General features: G+C 41.1%; 1 protein-coding gene across 2 annotated transcripts; it reads left to right on the top strand.

The window, feature by feature from the left end:
• The first annotated feature begins 173 nt into the window (after positions 1-173).
• On the top strand, positions 174-17,886 carry kansl1l (KAT8 regulatory NSL complex subunit 1-like). Of its 2 annotated transcripts, none has more exons than XM_041058128.1 (16): positions 174-391; positions 1,018-2,184; positions 5,861-6,002; positions 6,555-6,707; positions 7,391-7,494; positions 8,105-8,279; positions 10,565-10,730; positions 11,117-11,248; positions 13,259-13,405; positions 13,937-14,031; positions 14,674-14,786; positions 14,958-15,030; positions 15,120-15,232; positions 15,593-15,713; positions 16,932-17,177; positions 17,437-17,886. In XM_041058128.1, the coding sequence occupies exons 2-15, from the start codon at positions 1,097-1,099 to the stop codon at positions 17,151-17,153; spliced, it is 2,844 nt and encodes a 947-aa protein (XP_040914062.1). In that variant the 5' UTR covers positions 174-391; positions 1,018-1,096; the 3' UTR covers positions 17,154-17,177; positions 17,437-17,886. The 2 variants fall into 2 exon arrangements, with proteins under 2 accessions (XP_040914062.1, XP_040914061.1); XM_041058127.1 differs by having other exon boundaries at positions 5,858-6,002.
• The last annotated feature ends 1,005 nt before the right edge of the window (positions 17,887-18,891 follow it).

The raw sequence follows: 18,891 nt of genomic DNA, 5'->3' as shown, positions 1-18,891 counted from the left end.
TAGGGCCAAAAATGACCTTTTCGGAGGCGTAATTTTCCACTCAGAGTGGTGTCAAGTCTGAGCTTCTGGAGGGGTCCTGAAGGCATCATGAGTCTGGTCCAGCCCCTCCTCCTTCACATGTTTTCGGTCCTCTCTCTCTGCATTTGGCAAACGGCTGAAGTGGAGGAGGAGGAGGAGGCGCGGTGTCAGTTTGTAGGAGAGCTGTCGATATTCTGGGAATAATAAGTGTCCTCGTTGGACAGCTTGTTGGATAGCCAGGATCAACCAGTCAAATTTTCTGATTTGCTATGGATCATCAAAGTAAATAAGAACAACAACAAAAGATGTTAAATTCAGGCGTCAATCATACTGGAACCAGCGATGTTAAGTCAACGGTTTACCTCCTGGCCAGGTGAGTATAACGATCCACTTCAGCCAGACTATGGAGTCTTAATGTTAACGTCCGTTATTAGACGCGGCTTAGCTAGCTCCTGCTTTGACACAGTTCAGTAAGTGACTGAAAACCAATGTCCTTGTTAAGATCACCCTAACGCACGCTTGACCTGCGATGGCCGAGTGCAAACGGCGCAGAAAACATTTTTGCTGCCTGGCTTGTTGTCTGTTTACTTGGCGTTTGATGTTGTTTTCATAGCTGTTTTACTAATTAAGACGAGAATCGGTGGGGAACCAGCGTCGCTGCTGGTGAGTTACTGAGCCCATCATCCGTTAGTTTAACGTTAAAGTTGTTAAACGTTGACTGGAAAAACAGAGGGAAGCAGGATTGACCCAAATACACCGAGCAGCAGGAACGCGATGGGGGATTTTTGTTCCCAGATATGTTTGTCATCACCAAAATATGTACCCGATGAAGGGTGAACATGGCGCAGAGGGGATTAACTAGTCAACTTTCTAGCTAACTAACAAGGTCTCTTTGAAACAGACCCGCCGTTAACCTTAGATGACTTGTAGTCCCAGTATTCCTAACTTAAAAGTATTTTTCTGAACTGATCTTGCATTTTTTTTTTGTTTTTTTGTCAGAACTGTCAGATCATTTAAGGTGCTATCTGTGAAGTCTGACGCCTTGGCTGTTTAGAGCTTCAGTGGTTGAGAAAGGGGTATGGCCCCAGCCCTGACCAAAATCCTGAAAGACGGCCATGGCATCCACCTGTCCTCCCCTCCTTCCTCTGTCAGAGTGGACCCAAATGCCGTGCAAAGGACTGAGCTGGATCCTCACGTGAGAGCGACAGAGGACGGTGACCCCCAGGATATGTGGCTGAACCTTTCCTTGTTTCCCTCTCTGGACTCCTGCCTTCCCACGAGCCCCCTGGACGTCTCTGCCAACCCTGTGCTTTCCCCTTGTCTGCAGGTGTCTGCCAGCCAGTGTGAGGCAGTACTCTTCCCCAGCCCTTCTTCCCTCCTCAGCTTCCTGTCCTTCAATAAAGGCCAGAGAGATTCTCATCAGGTGGTCTCCGTCTTACCAGGTGTACTAGACATGTTTTTAGGCCCTGTCCCTGAGCACAATAGCCAAGAGGCTTGTCTGCTGCATGGCCATGGTGCTGCTCCTGAATGTGGGCCAGATGGTGGTGATGTGCATCACTCCAGTTTTACCAGTGCCAGTGTTTCTCCTTCAGATTCCCTTTGGGAGATGAAATCCCAGGGCTGCACTCCCTTCTTTGCACCCCCACCCACACTGACACAGGACAAAGCATCTGGAATGGGTTTTCCTCCTCCAGCTTCAGTGCAATCTTGTGTTGGCAGGGTGAACTTTGAGCAACTGGCATCTAGAGCTGTACTGGAGGAGGCTGTGAAGGAGCAGCTCTCCAGGCAGGCAGGACTGCACAGCCGAGCTTTGAGGCTGCAGAGGAGACTGCAAGCCCTGCTTGGAGAGCACGCTTTACTACACTGCGACCAGCAGCTGGAGGGGTTGAAAAGGCACGGTCATCTCGGAGATGCGTCTCTTGACAGCTTAGACTCCATATATCCTGGTATACTGCCTCCACAAGCGGGCAGTAAACCCTGTTGTTCTTGGCCAGAGTTGTCCACAGCCTCATCGTCCTCCACAGAGATCAGAGAGTTTAGCCGCTCCAGCCAGGCGGTGCTGAGAGGCCTGCAAGAGGCCTTGGATTCTGAGGCCACGGCCAGCAGCAGCTCAGACGATGAGTTAGAGGAGGATAAGAGTCACGGCAAAACCAAGACTTCACCTGTGTGAGTATCTGGCGAGTAGAAGTAGTTTATATTTAACTGCATGTATTCTGTGCAAATTTTGCACAGCAGTCAGTGAAACTAAAATTATATATCCATGAAGGTGGCTTTTAGAGGCACGAATGTTTGATCAGCTTAGATTGCCATATGCTTTTTTGGATGACTGGGAATAACTGAAAAAAAAAACAACAAACATAAAACTTTTCATAACCCATTATGGGCATTCTTATCACAGTATAAAGTTCAAATTAGATATGAAGATAAACAAGCTACAAAGAAGAGATTTTCGAAATCCCCTGAACCACATATTTTACGTATCAAATTGAGGTGAGGAAAATTATATTATTCCACACAGTGTCAAATGTGGAGTTACTTGCTTGTGCTGTTGTGAAAATAATAAAAGCAGCTCAAAGGCATCTGAACCGTTGTCCCACTTCCAAAAGATTTGTTACGCTGTTCCAGGATTGGATTTCCAGACCCAGCTGTGGTTCACGTTGGAGTCATTGGCCTTGTTTTAACTCGGATGAGTGGAGAGTAAACAGACAAAGACTCTCACACTAGGTACACTTTCAGCTTTGGACAATGAAAAGATCAAAAAATGCTCTAAAAATGCTGTATATTTGAGAACAAGAGCGTATTTAGTTGCGTCTGTTTGACATTATAATCATTATATATTGTCACTGTCTTGCGTCATCAATTGCACACATTGACAAATGGCAAGAATAACTCAATAAAGAATCATTTCAGGATGGGAGTATATATTTTGGAAAGTCAGCTGTGAATGAGGTCCACTGTGCCTCTGTGTTGTGTTCAGATGCATATTTTTCTTGGCCCTAAGCGAAGTTTACAGTGCGGTTGTCATAAGTACAAGTTTTGTCCTCTCAGCTGCGGAGAGTGTTGTGACTTTTTTCTTTTTTTCTTTTTTTAATTTTTTTTTTTTAGCCGAGAGTGCACACACATACTTTTCTCCCTCCATGCTGCAGTCATAACACATTCAACAGACTAGCTAGCTCTTTTTACCCACAGGGTAGGAAATAAACACAGACATGCCAGCAAGCCTGCTACATGCCAGCCATTCTGTGCCATCGCTCCTCCTTTTTCTAGTGAAACGTACTTTTGAAGTATGCGTCTGTATATGTGTGGGTTGAATGGGCGGTGCCGCTGTACTTGTGTCCTTGCTCAAAGGGAATTTCTTTACCCTAGATGAGGAAAAAAAAAGATATAAGTCTCATAGCAGTAGCAGTTTCATATTTAAAAGGGACACACTTGTGTGCTGTGTCTTTCAGTGTTTAGAACAGCTATGTGAAACCATGACTAGCAGCTAAAACAACTGAAATAATTTCTGTGATCATAACACAGCTAACATTATCTTGATACACACACACACACAAACACACACATATATATAATGCCATGCTTCATGTAAAATGCCATTTACTTTAAAAATCAGCATGTGCTTTGCTTAGTATGAGATTTTTTGTCCATGTCCAGTCAGACTGAAAATAATGTTTCTTAAGTACAACCAAAACCAGACCGTGGGGACGTCATCTTTATTTAGAAAGGAGATTCTCTTGAGAGACATTTTTCTAATTCTTCTCTCTGGTCTGTTTTTTTTTTGGTCATTGTGTTATCGGGTTCAGACACTTCCTGGTCAACAGTGTGGGGACATCAGTGTGCCAAATCTGTTCGGACAAGTAGGATGACATCCTGGTTCTGTTGGGTCATTGTAACAAAGGCCGTCAATTCATTATCACAGTGATCTTGGCTTTAGTCCAGTCTCACCTTTCTTGTAGGACTCAAGCTGGGTCTTGTTAAGGTGCAGTGACATTTATCTGTTCACTGAGATCTAATTCTTCAAGGCTTTTTTCTTTTTTCCAGAATCTGTGCAGTAAACAAACAGAATTTGAGAGTGTTTATTTGGTCTGAGGACTGGAATGAGAGAGGGTGTTTTATGAGCGTCTTTTTATTTGGCCAGCTTCAGTCGTTTTTGGAGGTGTCAGCTTGCCTTTTGTCTGAGTCCGTTCTCTTCCTTTATGGAACAATGCTCTGTGCTCTGTGTAAACCTCCCCTGGGGAGTTTTTATGCCAGGTTCCTGCTTGAGGAGGATATACCCGTGCTGGAGACGGGACAGGTCGTTGCCCTCCTTTAGAAAACGTGGAAATAGCTGACCTTTAACATTCTAAGCATGAACTTGAAAAGCAGGGACATGGTTTGACTTTAATTTGAAACCACGTGTCCGCATTGCTCGTTTTATGCACTGACAGCAGTCCCTCACGCATACAGCTGTTGCTCATTTTCAGCTTTCGGTATGTTTAAATATACTGGATGGGAGTCTTTTGAAAGGCTAAATGTTGGAAAGTTTAACTGCAGGACACACCCAAAAACCCTAATGCCTCTGTAAGAGCCAAGAAACACTGTTCAAAGACGAGAATTCGTAAGCCCTAAGGCTGGCCTTTGATTTGGCTGAGAAGTCATACTTTCTCTCTGTGGAGCGTAGCCAGTGGGTTGCTAGACCCCACAAATTATTCATCAGTGTCAATACGTGTTTTATAAATACCTGTTTGTGAACTTGCGCACTAACAGGTATAAAGCAGCCTCTCCTGTCCTGTGCTCTCCTCCTGACTCGCCTAATGCTTGGCAAATATTCCTGGAATTTTCTCATTATACAGTTGGAAAGAGCTGCAGGGCAGCCAGGTCTGGTCATTGTCTGTGAAGGAAAGACAGAGCCCACTCCATAGCAAACAGATATCAGCTTAGCGTTGAGTGAAACTCAGTTTAGAGGCAGTCATTAACCAATTATGTGCCATGCTTTTCATCTGCAACATTCTCCTTTAAATAAACTACAAACTCGGTGTAACTGTGATCGGGCAAGCAAACGTTTTTGGCAAATGACGTCACAGGCAAGCATTAAAATAGTTCTCAGGTAATGCCAGATGTTATCGTAAAGTATTCTGTGTGTAGCTGCTTGCTGGCTGGCCTAACCTTTCCCTGTCTAGCATTAGAGTGTTTGAAGTGGCGGAGTCCCTCCCTGTCCTAGCCAAGGTCCAAGAGCACTGCCATAGCAACTATTGCCCTGCTGAAGTCAGCCAACCACACGCACACACACACACACACGAAGAGAAATGCTAACTGAGCAGACCAGTGCCATGGAAACATACTATAGACACACACCACACAAATCAACAGTGTTTTATTCGGTGGCCTAGATAAGCTTTTGTGCTTTAGCAAAATTCACACCCCCCGTCCTTTGCTGTTAGGATGCTAAACAATTTACACGCTACATTGCAACATGGCTGTGTAAAGTAGGTCATATGTTGACAGTGCTGCAGTATAAATGTGTGATCTGACAAATGGTGTGGTCTGTATTTATTCCCTTTGTGTCTCTCAGTCTCTGTCCTCCTCCTTTTTTTTTGTGATACGCATATTCCTGCCAATGATTCCCATATGCTGACCTCTTCATCCACTTCCTGTGGTCCAGTTTCACTGGCCGTATTGGGTTTTGCATTCAGCATCCTGAAAGTTTTCCCACATCCATGGCGAAAGGACTTAGAATTCTCTTCCTGTGAAGTTGGATCAGGGTCTAAAGCCTTTGACAAAAATGAATAAAAAAATATAATACTGTTACATGGGTGTAACTGTCCTACTCTCTCCCCCACTACCCTACCCCTCCTGGCAGCAGCAGCAGCAGCTGTGAGAGGCGATGGCTAAAAGAGAGAGCGGAGCTGGGCAGCAGATGGAGCTGGTTGCAGCTGCGTCTGGCTGAACTGGAGGGGAGGACACAACAACTGGTGGAGCTCCACAAGCACATCCGCTCTTCCAAAGTAAAACAATACTCCTCTGTATCCACCTCACTGCGGCACAGTTGACATAATTTACCAGCTGGCAGACATAAAGGGCACTTGCATGTTTTTTTTTTTGTCAAGTCTACTAATATCTGGTCATCCAACCTTTTTTGTCTCACGAATAGTAGAAGTAGTAGAATAGTACTTTTTCTAAAAGATATTTCGCTAGATTATCTCAGAGTCACATTTTAGAGCTGCTTTAAGCGATTACTGATCCCTAGGGAGCAGAGAGATTCCAGGACAAACTCAGCACCTTTCATGAACCGCGTTATGAGAAGTTACATAAATATGAACATATAATATTATGAAACAATAGACTAGTTTTTTCAGTCATAGTGGTCATTTTCAGAAAGAATTCTACTGTTGTCCGACATCCAAATTCATTGCAAGTGTCCAAAAATCCAAAACAGTCCATTTATTTTAATTGAAGCAGACCACTTCCCAAAGCTTTGACTCAAACAAGTTGTGTGTGTGTGTGTATTTGTGTGTTTGTTTGTGTGTGTCTGTGTGTTTGTTGTGTGTGTGTCTAAGGGTGGTGTGGTGCTTGCAGAGTCCCAGCCGCTGACAGACAGACAGATTCAGCAGACGCTGCTGAGGGAAATGGCAGGGTTATCCTGCACAGCCTCGGATACTGACACTGAACCCTGCAGCCCCACTCGCCTTCTGCACAACATAGAGAGACAGGTAGGAGGGAGGAACTAGCACACAAGCCTGTAAAAGTAGGTGTGTCTGGAATTGAGACCTTTATCAATCTGTATGTTGGAAAGATTAAACAACGTAATGAAGGCATGCATGCTGTTTGACCTGTGTGTTATTATTAACCTCAGCTGTGCATCCTCTTTTACTTTGTCAGAAGTGAGTTTGTTTGGGGCCAGGAAAGAGCAAAAAAAAAAAAAGCAACCTCTTGTACTTTTAAAAGTGCATATATTTGTGAGCATGTAAGTAGCTTTTCACTCTGTTCATAGGTTGATTATTAGCACTCATCAATCAATCATCATCATACAACAACGAAAAATAAGGCCCTGGCTAAAAGTCCTTTTAGTTCTGAACCAGGTAAGTGTGCACCTTGGTAACATGAATGGCAGTGAAGGTGCCTGAATAACGTGAGCAAGTCTGTGTTGCGTGCTGTGATGCTTTCAAGTGTCACACATCACACTCAGGTTTATCAGTTAGATCAGTCCGTAATCACAACAGCATCAAGGGGCCAAGAGAGTCTAAACACTGTATGCCGGTGACTCCATCTTTGTTTGGATGGAGTCCTTACGCAGCCACTGCTGTTTCTGTTCAGAAGACAGATTGTATTTCACACTCCAGTTTCAGTTTGTCAGTTGTGAAAGGCATTATTTTGGTGATGTCTATCATTGCAGAGTGCCCAGCTTAGCCAGATCGTGAACAGTCTGATGCCTCCTCTCAGCTTTTCACCGCTCTCAAAACAAGCACAGGCCTGTCAGTCCAAGAGAGCCTTCACAAGGTAGAGAACACACAGTGAGAGTGTGTAACATATTACAATAACCTGACTTTCATGAGTTGCAGTTAAAGTATACAAGCACAAACACTATCTAGTTTAGAAACATTTAATGAAATAATTAGACATGGGAGTATTAAATTCATACAAGATTTGTTGAGACACGCTCTTAATCTCTGTTGGGAGAAACAAATTATAGGACAAGACAGTAATAGCTGTGTTTGCAATAAAATACAGCAATATATCTAATTTAAACTATCAAGGCTTAGACCATTCTCCCTGTTTGCAATATAACCTGGTGAAACAGTCGGGTCCCATCCATCTGGCCTGACTTGAATCGTCCCTTCATGTCTGTCCTTCCTGCTGCCTTTTTAACTCTCTGTCTGGCTGGCTGTGAAGATAAAAGCCACGTAATAAATAAAAGACATTCTGCTTTTTTATGCATGTGCAGTAACAAGGGGTTATAGGAAGGTATTATTTGTTTCTGGTTGTTATTTGTGAACAGGATCTGAGAGACCAGCACCTTCAAAATCTTGCCTTTTTTTTAGTGCTTGTGATCTTAGCATGAATCATATCACTGACATTTACATGACCTCATCTGATCTCGTCACTGCAGTGGTCAGAAAGGAGATGATGTTTTTATGCCTGGGAGCTCTAAGAGAAGGAGACTGACGACAAGAAGGTTCTTGAAGGCTGATGTATCCTGCGTTTGTGCCCGAACTCGACCCTTGGTTACGTACCACAAGCCCAAACTGTTCACTTTCAGCACCTACAAACCCAGCAGTCCACAGGTAGGCCTCATGCATTCTCCTCCATTCCCCCAGTCTGTCCGTCTAACCGTTTACTAACAGCATAACTGTTTACAGTATAAAAGCACACAGGCACATTCTCTGTGACAAGTGGAATAGCTAGAGCACACATCCACTTCAGTGGAAGTCTGTCCCTGAGGATGCATTATATTCAGTTAGTGCTGTTACTTATTTACCTCTCAGTTCTCACTGTATTCTCTCTGTATTATATACTCTAAATTCTTGTTTTATTGGTATAGGCCAAGGCAAACATTGTAATCATTGTACTGAAGACATTTTGTTTGTTGTAGAGCCCTATAAAGTTTTGAGATGGTCTTATGGTTTAGGGAAAAAATGTATGCCCCTATGAAGACTTTCAGCAGAATAATTTAGTTTTTTTTCCCTTAGTTAATTCAATATAGGGCCAAACTTTAAGGAATCTGTTGAAATTATACAAACTGTACTGCAATTTCAGGTACTTTAGACCCTTGATGAAGAAAGCCACATTATGCTGTTATGCCTCAAGAAGCCCATCCCGTAAACCTTACATCTTCTCAATGAATCCTGCTCTGTGCTTCTGATACAAATCAGTTCCCCCATGGATACCGTATTGTTTGTTCTTAGTGCCAGCCACATCCCTGCACAGTGTTAGTGTGCATAGATAATGTACAGATGCTAAAATAAAACACTTGCATTTGTACCCCCCCAATAATAAAGACGAAGATTCAATATCACTATGACTTCAATTAACTTTAAACTTTAATTAATTTACATATTTACAATGCAACCCTCACAGTGTAGATCCATTTTGGGTTTCATAATTAATTAAGGTTGAAAAGCTGATGAAATCGTGATAATGTGTAAAGATTGTGAAACATATTCAGTAATTTATTTAATTAAAATTACTCACTCATTTATGTCAAATGTGTCTTCAAAGCAGTCGCTCCACTTATCATGCTTCAGTGGTGGAATGCCGTATCACTTAAGTTGTTCCTCTATATTAAATAGGAATTAATTTTAAATCCCCACACCTGCTTTTAATTAAAACAATAATATCTCTTGGATGTGCTTCAAATAAACAAATGCATGGGATTATTTTGAAGCGCTAAGCTTTATTTAGCCGGGGGACATTGCATAGTTCAGTGCTCTTACTGCCAGCAAGTATACATTTCAGTTTATTTTTTAGTGGTATCTTGTGGTAAGCTGCACCAATAAATATTTAAAATAAACAGTGGATGAAATGACTGTATGTAACATAAAAGTGGTCACTGTAGTTTTTGTCTTTTAGCTTATTTGGTTTTCTAGCCAGCAAACTGTCCAGTGAAAAAAACTCTGACTGTACGTTTCCTGCCAGGTAACAAATGGCAGAGACACAAAGTTAGCAACTAGCTGGTGAACAAGGTGGAATTTGGCAGCTAAAAGAATCAGTAATTTTTCTGAGAAGTTGGTGGAGACCAAAACACAGCGAAAAGGATGAGGCCAGACCTCTTCAGACGAATGTTTATGTTGCTGCATAGACACCATAAATACAGTAATAACATTCTAATATTGAGTTTAAAGTTTCTTCTGCTGCCTCCGAGTGGCCTAAAAAAATCATTAATGCAGCTTTCAGATTGTATATTTTAATCTAGTTTGAACAGGTCAGATCTATTGCCTGTGTGGTGTATGTATAAATGTATCTTGTGTGTGTGTTAGAGTTTGTTCCTGTTTTCTTCCACTCATGAAAGACCCAGTTAGACCTAATACCTAATCTTCATATCATCGTGACTGAGATGATCAAGGACGACTGTGAATCAGTGGTGCACAACAGAGCACAAATCAGTTGTGCCTGTGATAGAAACATAAGGCATGAGCCTTATTTCATAATCGTTAAAGTAGTTCTTCCTGATAGAAAATCCTGTAAACTTCCCTTGTACAAATCCAACACTTTGAAATGTCAACGTACCATTACATATCCAATGACTGAATATTTATAGTGATTCAAAATCTTGCTGAACACTACTGTTCTGGATGGCATAGGACCCAGATCAATTACTGCTACTATAATAAGCAGCGCCGAACCACCATATTATTGCCAGATGACAGAGAAAGCCTTTAACAACTTAATTGCTTTAATCAGAGCAGAGAGCAGCTCCCTTAAAACCCTATGACTCATACCCCAACAAAACAAAGAGAGAGCCAAGTTAATACTGTAGTCAATGAAACTCTGTGTCCTGACTATGCTCCACTTACCATTTAGTACCACGTGGTAAATACTTTTCTCCTTCTCGTCATTTCTTGTGCTTCAGGACTCGGGGAAGTGCACATCCACCCTCTCCTCTTCATTTCCCTGTTCGTGCTGCTCCTCTTGTGATCCTGTAGTCCTGTGTTCAGATCCTGACTGCAGCTCCAGCTTGGCCCCATCCTCCAGGAAGCAGCGCTCCAGACCTCACCCTGTGCTGTCTCTTTCATTTGGTAGGAGAGACATTAACATACCTTAGTGAAAAGTCTGAAAGAAAGAAAGAAATTTGTAATGTTAATATATCCAATTTTGTCGAAAGATACAGTTTACAGGCGTCCCGTTTGACCTTAGTATATTTGTCATTTGAAAGACAAGTGCTGATACACATAGATTCTTGGAGTGAACAGTTCTGTATCTTGAGCTGACATGCATTCAGATGATGCCAGTGTGTGGACTTACAAACTGTCGAAAACAATGGATGTGGGTGCTTTGACTGTGTGTTGCCCCTGATTGCATGCTTGTATTTGGAAATGTGCTGAGTAATTGACAATAAAAATATTTCTTTTCAAAAACACTTGTGTCATCTTGACCAACTTAACATTGTGTCCTATCCACCCAGATACTCCTCTGTCCCACCACTTACAGAGAGCCCTTGACAGAGAAGTATGGTCCCAAAGGCCTTTAGTTATCAACGCCCAATCGCCGACTCCAACACGCTACAACAGACGCAGCTCCACGCCACTGCGCAACAGTAAGATCCTGCCTTTTACCCACATGGATTACATACCCTCTTTTTCTGTGTGCACTCCTCTCCTACATCCTGTTCTGATCTGGTCTGCTGTACCTGGTTGTCCTTTGTAAAGCTGATCTGTAGTGTTCCTCCATATTTTCACTGACACAGTCAAGTAGTACCTTATTGATCCAGTATTTTGAGATGCTGCTTGTGAACGTGACTGTAACCCGCCATGTTGAAATCAGTCAACTGATGAGCAATATAACAAATTAGAAGACAGAGGTGCAATTTAAAAGACTGCCTTTGCATTTTTGTTGTCATTTTTCAATTAACAGACTGCAGCTCTGCTTACTTTTGATCCACTTTGCTTTGCTTTAGTGGAGCTCCAGTGAGGTCTCTCTGAAGTCAGTAGTAATTTTATGTTACTGTAAAGTCAACACTATTTGCAGCAGCTTCACAGTTAAAAACTTCCAGTGGTTTTTTAAATTAGCATTATAGCAGCTGCATTAGTGTTTGTACTTCCCATTTTGTGTTTTTTTTTTTTTACATTCCAAATTATTAACATATAATTTGAGAAAAATATAAGCTGTATTATATTATACTCCTTCACATTTTTTAAAATGTTGTATCTAAATAATAATTTACAAAATTACCATAATAAACTGACAATTTACCTTGTTTAGCTAAGTATCCCATTTTCTTGCACTCACCCTAACCCACTCAGCTGCTTCAAAGCCTACTGCTGTGTCTGCTTGTTATCTCCCTGTGGACCATCATAATTGCTTGCTAGCATGTCAGATATCCCACTGGGTCTGTATGAGGCTTCCAGCTGAGTGGTAGATGGAAATGAAATCATTTGGCATTTCAACAATGTCAATATGTGTCATAGCATATATTTGTCTGAAGCTAATGAATGATCATTACCTCTGCATTTACACATCTATGGCAGCTATGGTTTCAGGGTTTTAAGTGGCCTTTGCTCGCTTGATTGTCCACAATGGAGACTGATGAACCAGAACAACCTGGTTGATTTTAGAATCCTCCCTGTCCTCCCCTTAGATGTACATTTGTCTTTTTTCTTTTTTCTTTTTCTGTTAAAACCAAGGTGAGGTGGAAATAAATGATGCAGTAGATCTAGGGAGAGACTATAGGAGAAGACACAAAGGAGGTAGATTGAAAATGGATGAACACATCACTCACCCACCACTCTGTCGATTTCCTGTCAGCTTGAATGATTCTATTATCCTTTGTCAAGAGCAGAAGAACAAGACAGTCTGTCAAGCAAACATCACCGAAAATAACAGCCTGGAACCTGGCAACAAACCTGTTATCGTATCTGACCATAGCTAAAATAGAATGAGATTACGTAAACAGTCAAAGCAAGGAGGAGGCAGACATATGGACAAATGACATGGAGAATAATGAAGTAATTTAATTAATAGTTAACTGTGGTAGGTGGTTGTACAGTGTAAGAATAGAGGGCACAGGCACTACAACAGAAGTGATGTACTTTATTATTAATATAAAAGTTGCTTTTTAGTCATTAGTCCATCAGTTCCTGTCTTTTGTTTCCTTATTACCTCTGACTCTCTCTTCTTTTCTCCTAATGGAATCTATTGGAGGTCTTTGTCCATGTTTGTGTTTTGTAGCACTGTTAAGATGAGTGTTTTAGTGAGTAAATAATGGAAAATCAAGTCCTTAAAAACATCTTTGTCTTCAGTACATTTGATTTCTGAGTTCTTTCACCTAGTTTAAAAAAAAAACAAAACATTTGGATAAAGCTGGTGGTGTGCTCAGAAAACTGAGTGGCAGCCACTTGCCAAAATAATAAGACTAATAGTTAAGGATTAGCTTTTGTACACTTTAACCAAAGCGTAAAATCCCTGAGGAACTGGTTGGAATGAAAGGAAATTCCTGTAGTGCATTAACTCAGTGTGTGTGTGTGTGTGTGTGTGTGTGTGTGTGTGTGTGTGTGTGTGCGTGCCTGTGCATGTGTGTGTGTTTTTGTTTGTGTGATTGTCATTATAGGTCACAAATACAAGCAGCATGCAAGGCATCATAAAAGCAGAGTTATGAGTCTGTCACCAATTGGCATGACAGGCTATACTCAGAGTCAACTTAGAAGAACCAATCAGAGGAAAAGGAAGAGAAGACACATCCATAGACTGATAGAAGGTGTGTGTACACAGTGCATGCTTTTTTTTTAAGGTGTTAAGTGTTTAAACAGAGAAATAAACATCTCTGAAATCATAAATCAAAAATTACAAGTGTACAACTGTGAGTCACTACACTCCAAATGAATAATTGGTCAGTCACCTGAAAATGATGTGTTATGAGAACTAATTATATCTTGTTTGTGTGCATCATACTGTGTTTCTAAGAATTAGATGATACATGGGAGGAAATTTACCAGGAATATTGATCTTTTTTTTTTTTTTTTACATGTTACTTATTTCAGTGTCTGGGTTAGAGGTGGTGTTAGAAGTGGGATCAGGGCTGAGTTGAACTCTGGTTTAAAAGGAGATCAGGGTTAAAGTTGAGATTGAGGTATCACTACATCAAATTGGCATGTAATCAGTGACACATCATCAGATTCTATCACTGTTGCACTCACCCAAAAAAATGGAGTATTATTTAAGGTCTTGCTTATGATACTGTGTGTGCGTGTGTGTGTGTGTGCGCGTGTGTGTGTGTGTGTGTACCTAGATGAGGTCTTGTACCAGCTCTGTGAGCCAGAGGAAAGTTCTGATGAAGTGCTGGAGGAGAGCTACACACAGGTTTCACGCAAGCGGGCCTCTCAAGTAAGAAACTCAAACACACAGTATACCATTTTATGTCTGTACTATTTATGGTAATTGAAGTACATGCTTGGAATAAATCTATCTCTGCACATATGATCTGATTGTAAGAAGGGGTAAATACAAATATTTAGCATCAGATTCTTGTATCAGACATGACAGGTGTCTTTTGCATGTTTGTTAAGTTACATAGATGACAAATGGGACTAGTGTTCAATGGTTTTATGTTATCATCAGGGCTGTATAATTGTACAAAGTGTTATTTTAACCCAAATGTTAAATCTGTTTCAGATTACAGTGGTAGGCAAAAGCTTTGATCTGGATAATTCTGCTCAATTCTCATTTATAAATCTTATTCGGGATCACAGGGTTTAATGTTGGATAGATGTAAAATGTTTGAAATTATATATTTACTTCAAATCAAACACACTCTCACAAGATAAACGCTGTGTAACACAGGTGCACACGCGTCTATGAAACATGAAATGTGTATGTGTTTGACGTGAAAAAGCTCGTCAGCTTACAGAAAACCTTCATCATGGCAACCTGATAATGTAGAATGACACTGAATGTGTGAACATCTCTGAATCATTGGCCTGAACTGTCACTTTTCTCCACCGTCAACTTGACCGTGTTTCCTTTTAGGGCTCTGTTCGTAAACGCCAGAGAGAGAGTGTGTACAGCATAAACAACGTTGTCATCCCCATGTCACTGGCTAAAGTGGAAAAGCTGCAGTACAAAGATATCCTCACACCCAGGTATAGAAGGAAACTTCTTCCGAAGGAGCTGCATGGAATTTGTGCGCCCCATGACATTGACAGTTAAAAACTAATGGTCAGACTTACAGCACAACTAAATGTAGCTGTGTTATATAAACCTCCACACATTGATTCAAAATGAGTGCTTGATTTGTTCATTCTTATTTGCAGGTGGCGGGTCGTGCACACTCTGTCTCTAATAGAGAACGAGGCAGAGAAGGAGGAGGACAATAAGGAGGGGCAGGTAATGTCTCATTCCATTGGACATGAGAACTTTATTTTCATTTGTGAAGAAAATATCATCTCCATCCCTCTGTGTTGTGTTGTGTGCAGGTTGAGGATCTCAGTGATGAAGTCTTTGCTCAGAGGCATGTGGCTTTGGAGCAGAGAGAGAAATTGCGTTGGCCATCCTGGGGAAGGAGAAAATGCTGCAGGCGTCCTACACGGTGGACACACACACACACACACACACAGCTCACAAATTTGGCAATTGATATTTTATTTGCGTGCTGTTACATCATGGGGCACCAAAATGCAGTGTTAACTACATAGTCAGGAGGGTTGGGGAGAATAATAATTTCTCAAACATCAGAAATGATGGATAGTGTTGGTCATATTTCATCCTTTAATCAGAAGATGACAACAAAGCAATACATTTGACAACTGGATTAAATCCTGAACTCAAAGACTGTGCTGACTGTGCAGTCCAGCTGTTGCAGAGTCAGTTTGTTCGTTGTGTAAATATAATCCGTGTGAACGTGGAATATTGAGAAATTTCATGGGGTATGCTTGTTTTTTCACTCCAGATCTGGCAGCAGGCTGTCAGGCAGTGGGGGTGGGATGTGCACATCAGGAGAGGAGAGCTCTGTGGAGTGGAGTGGTGCTCAGCTGGATACTGATGAACAGCCAAGCTCAGAGGAGTGGCTGGTAAGATCAAAAGCAACACAGCTGAAACCCCAAATCCCCCAAACAAAGTTTGAATATTAGAGGATTGTGATCCAAGTGACATAGCAGGGAACACACCAGTTATTTATAACATTACAGGCCTTTTATTACAGTTTGACCGTTCTTCTGTAATTGCATAATGAGAATTTAGACAGTTTGCTTCAACTCTGACCCTGATAAAGATCATTTGGGTGGGCTGACTTACCTGAGTCAGTGGTTTCACACTGGTACCAGCTGGTGGTTTGTGAAATGGGTTTTGCAACCCATTGGCAACCCACTGGGAGAAGTATTATTTTCTCCTCCTGGATTGCGTGATAAAAAAATTAAAATGTGATAATAATGAGTCTTGGATCAGAGAGGGTCAAGGATACTAGTTGTCCTTTTTTTTTTTATTTGACATCAAAATGATAAAAAGGCTCAGAGGTAAAATAAGCTGCCTAAAGAGGTAATGTGAGTTTTCTTCAACCCTTAAACACTGAGGGACTGAAGGATATTTTCTGTTACATTTGATTATATATAAACTGTGTTATTTGTGCTTCAGCAGAGAGTATAGAGTGGCAGAATGTGTTGCAGACTATTCAACAGTCTGTTCCATTACTATTGTGTTGGTTATAAAGCCTAGATGGGATCTTGAGAGCCTACGCAGATGCTCGTCTCGGCTCATTCTTCAGTTGATGATGCTCTGATTGCAGTGCTCTCTTTTGCTTTGATTGGAGAAGGAACGAGTCGCTACTAAACCAGACCGTCTTAATCAACCTTCTCCACACCACAAACTTCCCCTGCTTCACCGCTTTGCACTTATCGTGCACTCCAGCGCCCATACAAACCCTGATTAAACCACAACCTTTGATTCTTTTTAAACAGGCATCTGGGCCATGCACAGCTATGATACAGCCTTCAAAGTCTAAATTTAATGAAGGGACTGAAATGGGAAGAGGAATTATCAGGATTCAGAACATTATTTCGTAATTAAATGTAGGCAGCCTAATCTGTATGTACCTTATGAAACTGTAATCAAATGTAGGGGTCATTATATAATCAACGCATTGGATAAATATGTTACATTTTTAACCCTGTGTCTGTAGAAATTCATACATATATACTAAGCTCTGTTGTGAAAAACAAGCCACCTTGTCAAACATACTGCACTTGCTGTCGATTTACTCAGTTACATTATATGTCCTCTTTGTCCTCTGGCAGCCTCAGACACCCTGGGAGCCACGAGTGTTTCCTTTGGATGAGGATGAGGAGGAAGTCCTGCTCTGTGATAGATTAGAGAACGCCCCCTCAGGGCGGTCAGAGTCCAGCTTTGCAGCTTCCTCCTCAAAGAACTCGAACTCCCATCTCTCCCCAGCTCAGTCTTCTGGTGCTACACTGCCCTCTGGTGCACAGAGCATGAGTATTACACCCAATGGCAGCTGAGGGAGCAGTGCCTTACTTTTTAATGTAAGTTGGAAGATATTGTGACTTCCTTGTTTAAAATGTCACTCATCTAACCAGTAAGTCATTTATTTAAGTGTTTAGTTAGGTCAGCAATAAAGAAGGAATTAAACAAATGATTTGTTTATACAGTCAGTTTCAGCTATTGGGCCTCAATCAAGCAATACCAACAAACAAATAGAGGAGTGTTTTTGATAATTACTTATATGACCTTGATATTTAATATTTGTTAAATAATTTGTTAATTGTAATATTTCTTCTCCAGATCTCCTCTTGTCTTGGACCACGAGGAGAAAATGTGCCCTGGGAACCTTAATTAACACATTCCATTATTACAGTGATTTGATGTTATTAGTTTAATGATTTGAAGCAAAAATGTTAATTTTTGTGAGTAAGTTGTAGTTTTAACTGACAACTGTAGCTCCTGCTACACTTTCAGGTTTTAATGTATGAGAGGTACTGTATGTAAAGAAATATATACCAGCACAACTCCACTGTAGTCTCAGATTTGTGTACGGTTTGTAGTTGTCACTTACTATTTATTTTCACTGTTGTCTTAAAAAGTCTGTATAAAATTACTTTAAGTACATACATATTAACTTTTACCTTATTTACTTGTGATTTTTAATTTCACATTTTTTATTGATGTTGTGATTTTGATATATTTTTTATGAAGAAAGGAAAACTTGCTAGTAAACATAAGCATTAGTAAACATAGTGGATGTCATACTTTGTCTGCAAGTGCTCTTTTCTTTTTTTTTTTGTAGTTTTCCACGGGCTAATTCACATGGTAACAAGCACAGGGCACTTGGGTGGCATGGGGGCACTCTTGAAAAAAATTGTTTGTTTTCAAGAGTGGGAAATCGGTGAGGGATTACATGGTTGTTGCTGCACTAGTGACTCCTAATGGTGGGTTTGATCCTATGCATGGAAAGGGGTGGGATCTGAGGGATTGCATGAGTCTCCTCATCCATTACACCAGAGGTGTCCAAACTGTTCCACAAAGGGCGGTGTGGCTGCAGGTTTTTGTTCCAACCAATCAAGAGCACACGGTTTGACCAATCAGCTGTCTGAAGATTGAGATCAGTTGATTAAATGAGTCGAGTCTGGTGTGCTGCTGCTTGGTTGGAACAAAAACCTGCAGCCACATGGCCCTTTGTGGAACAGTTTGGACACCTCTGCATTACACCCTCCCAAACCTGTGCATAAAAAGTAGAAGAAAAAAATTATTTGCAGGTTTCGTACTGTTTGCTGGAGAGTGTGACAAGTGTTTGGAAAGGATCCCGGGAATATTTCAGCAACACATGAGGTAAAGCACCTGGTCAATTAGAAGCTCTGTAGTTTTTATTTCAGGCATGTGAAATATGTCTGCAACTTCAGCCATTTGTACTTAAATAAGATGTCACTGATAAAAAGCTAATACTGAAAGGACTGATTTACACTGACTGACTGTAGCTAGAACCCCCATAACTATTTTTAACTAATTATATATTTATGGAGGTCATTGCTTTTTAAGGCTATAGTCCTAGTGAAACAGCAGATACTGTTGATCCCACATGCATGCGCTCCTCCCATAATGTCCTTCACAGAGGCTGACTGGGCAGATGGTAGTCAAGGTCATCCTTCTCATCTACATGTATGTGTCAGTGACTTAATACCAGGAATGAGAGTCTGGGTTCTCAGAAACTCAATCATATGAAATTAATTTACAAATTGTAAT

This window comes from Toxotes jaculatrix, chromosome 15 (genome assembly GCF_017976425.1).
Source record: "Toxotes jaculatrix isolate fToxJac2 chromosome 15, fToxJac2.pri, whole genome shotgun sequence".
Classification (NCBI taxonomy): domain Eukaryota; kingdom Metazoa; phylum Chordata; class Actinopteri; family Toxotidae; genus Toxotes; species Toxotes jaculatrix.
Note: the sequence above shows the minus strand (reverse complement) of the source record. Positions and strands in the feature narration are given on the sequence as shown.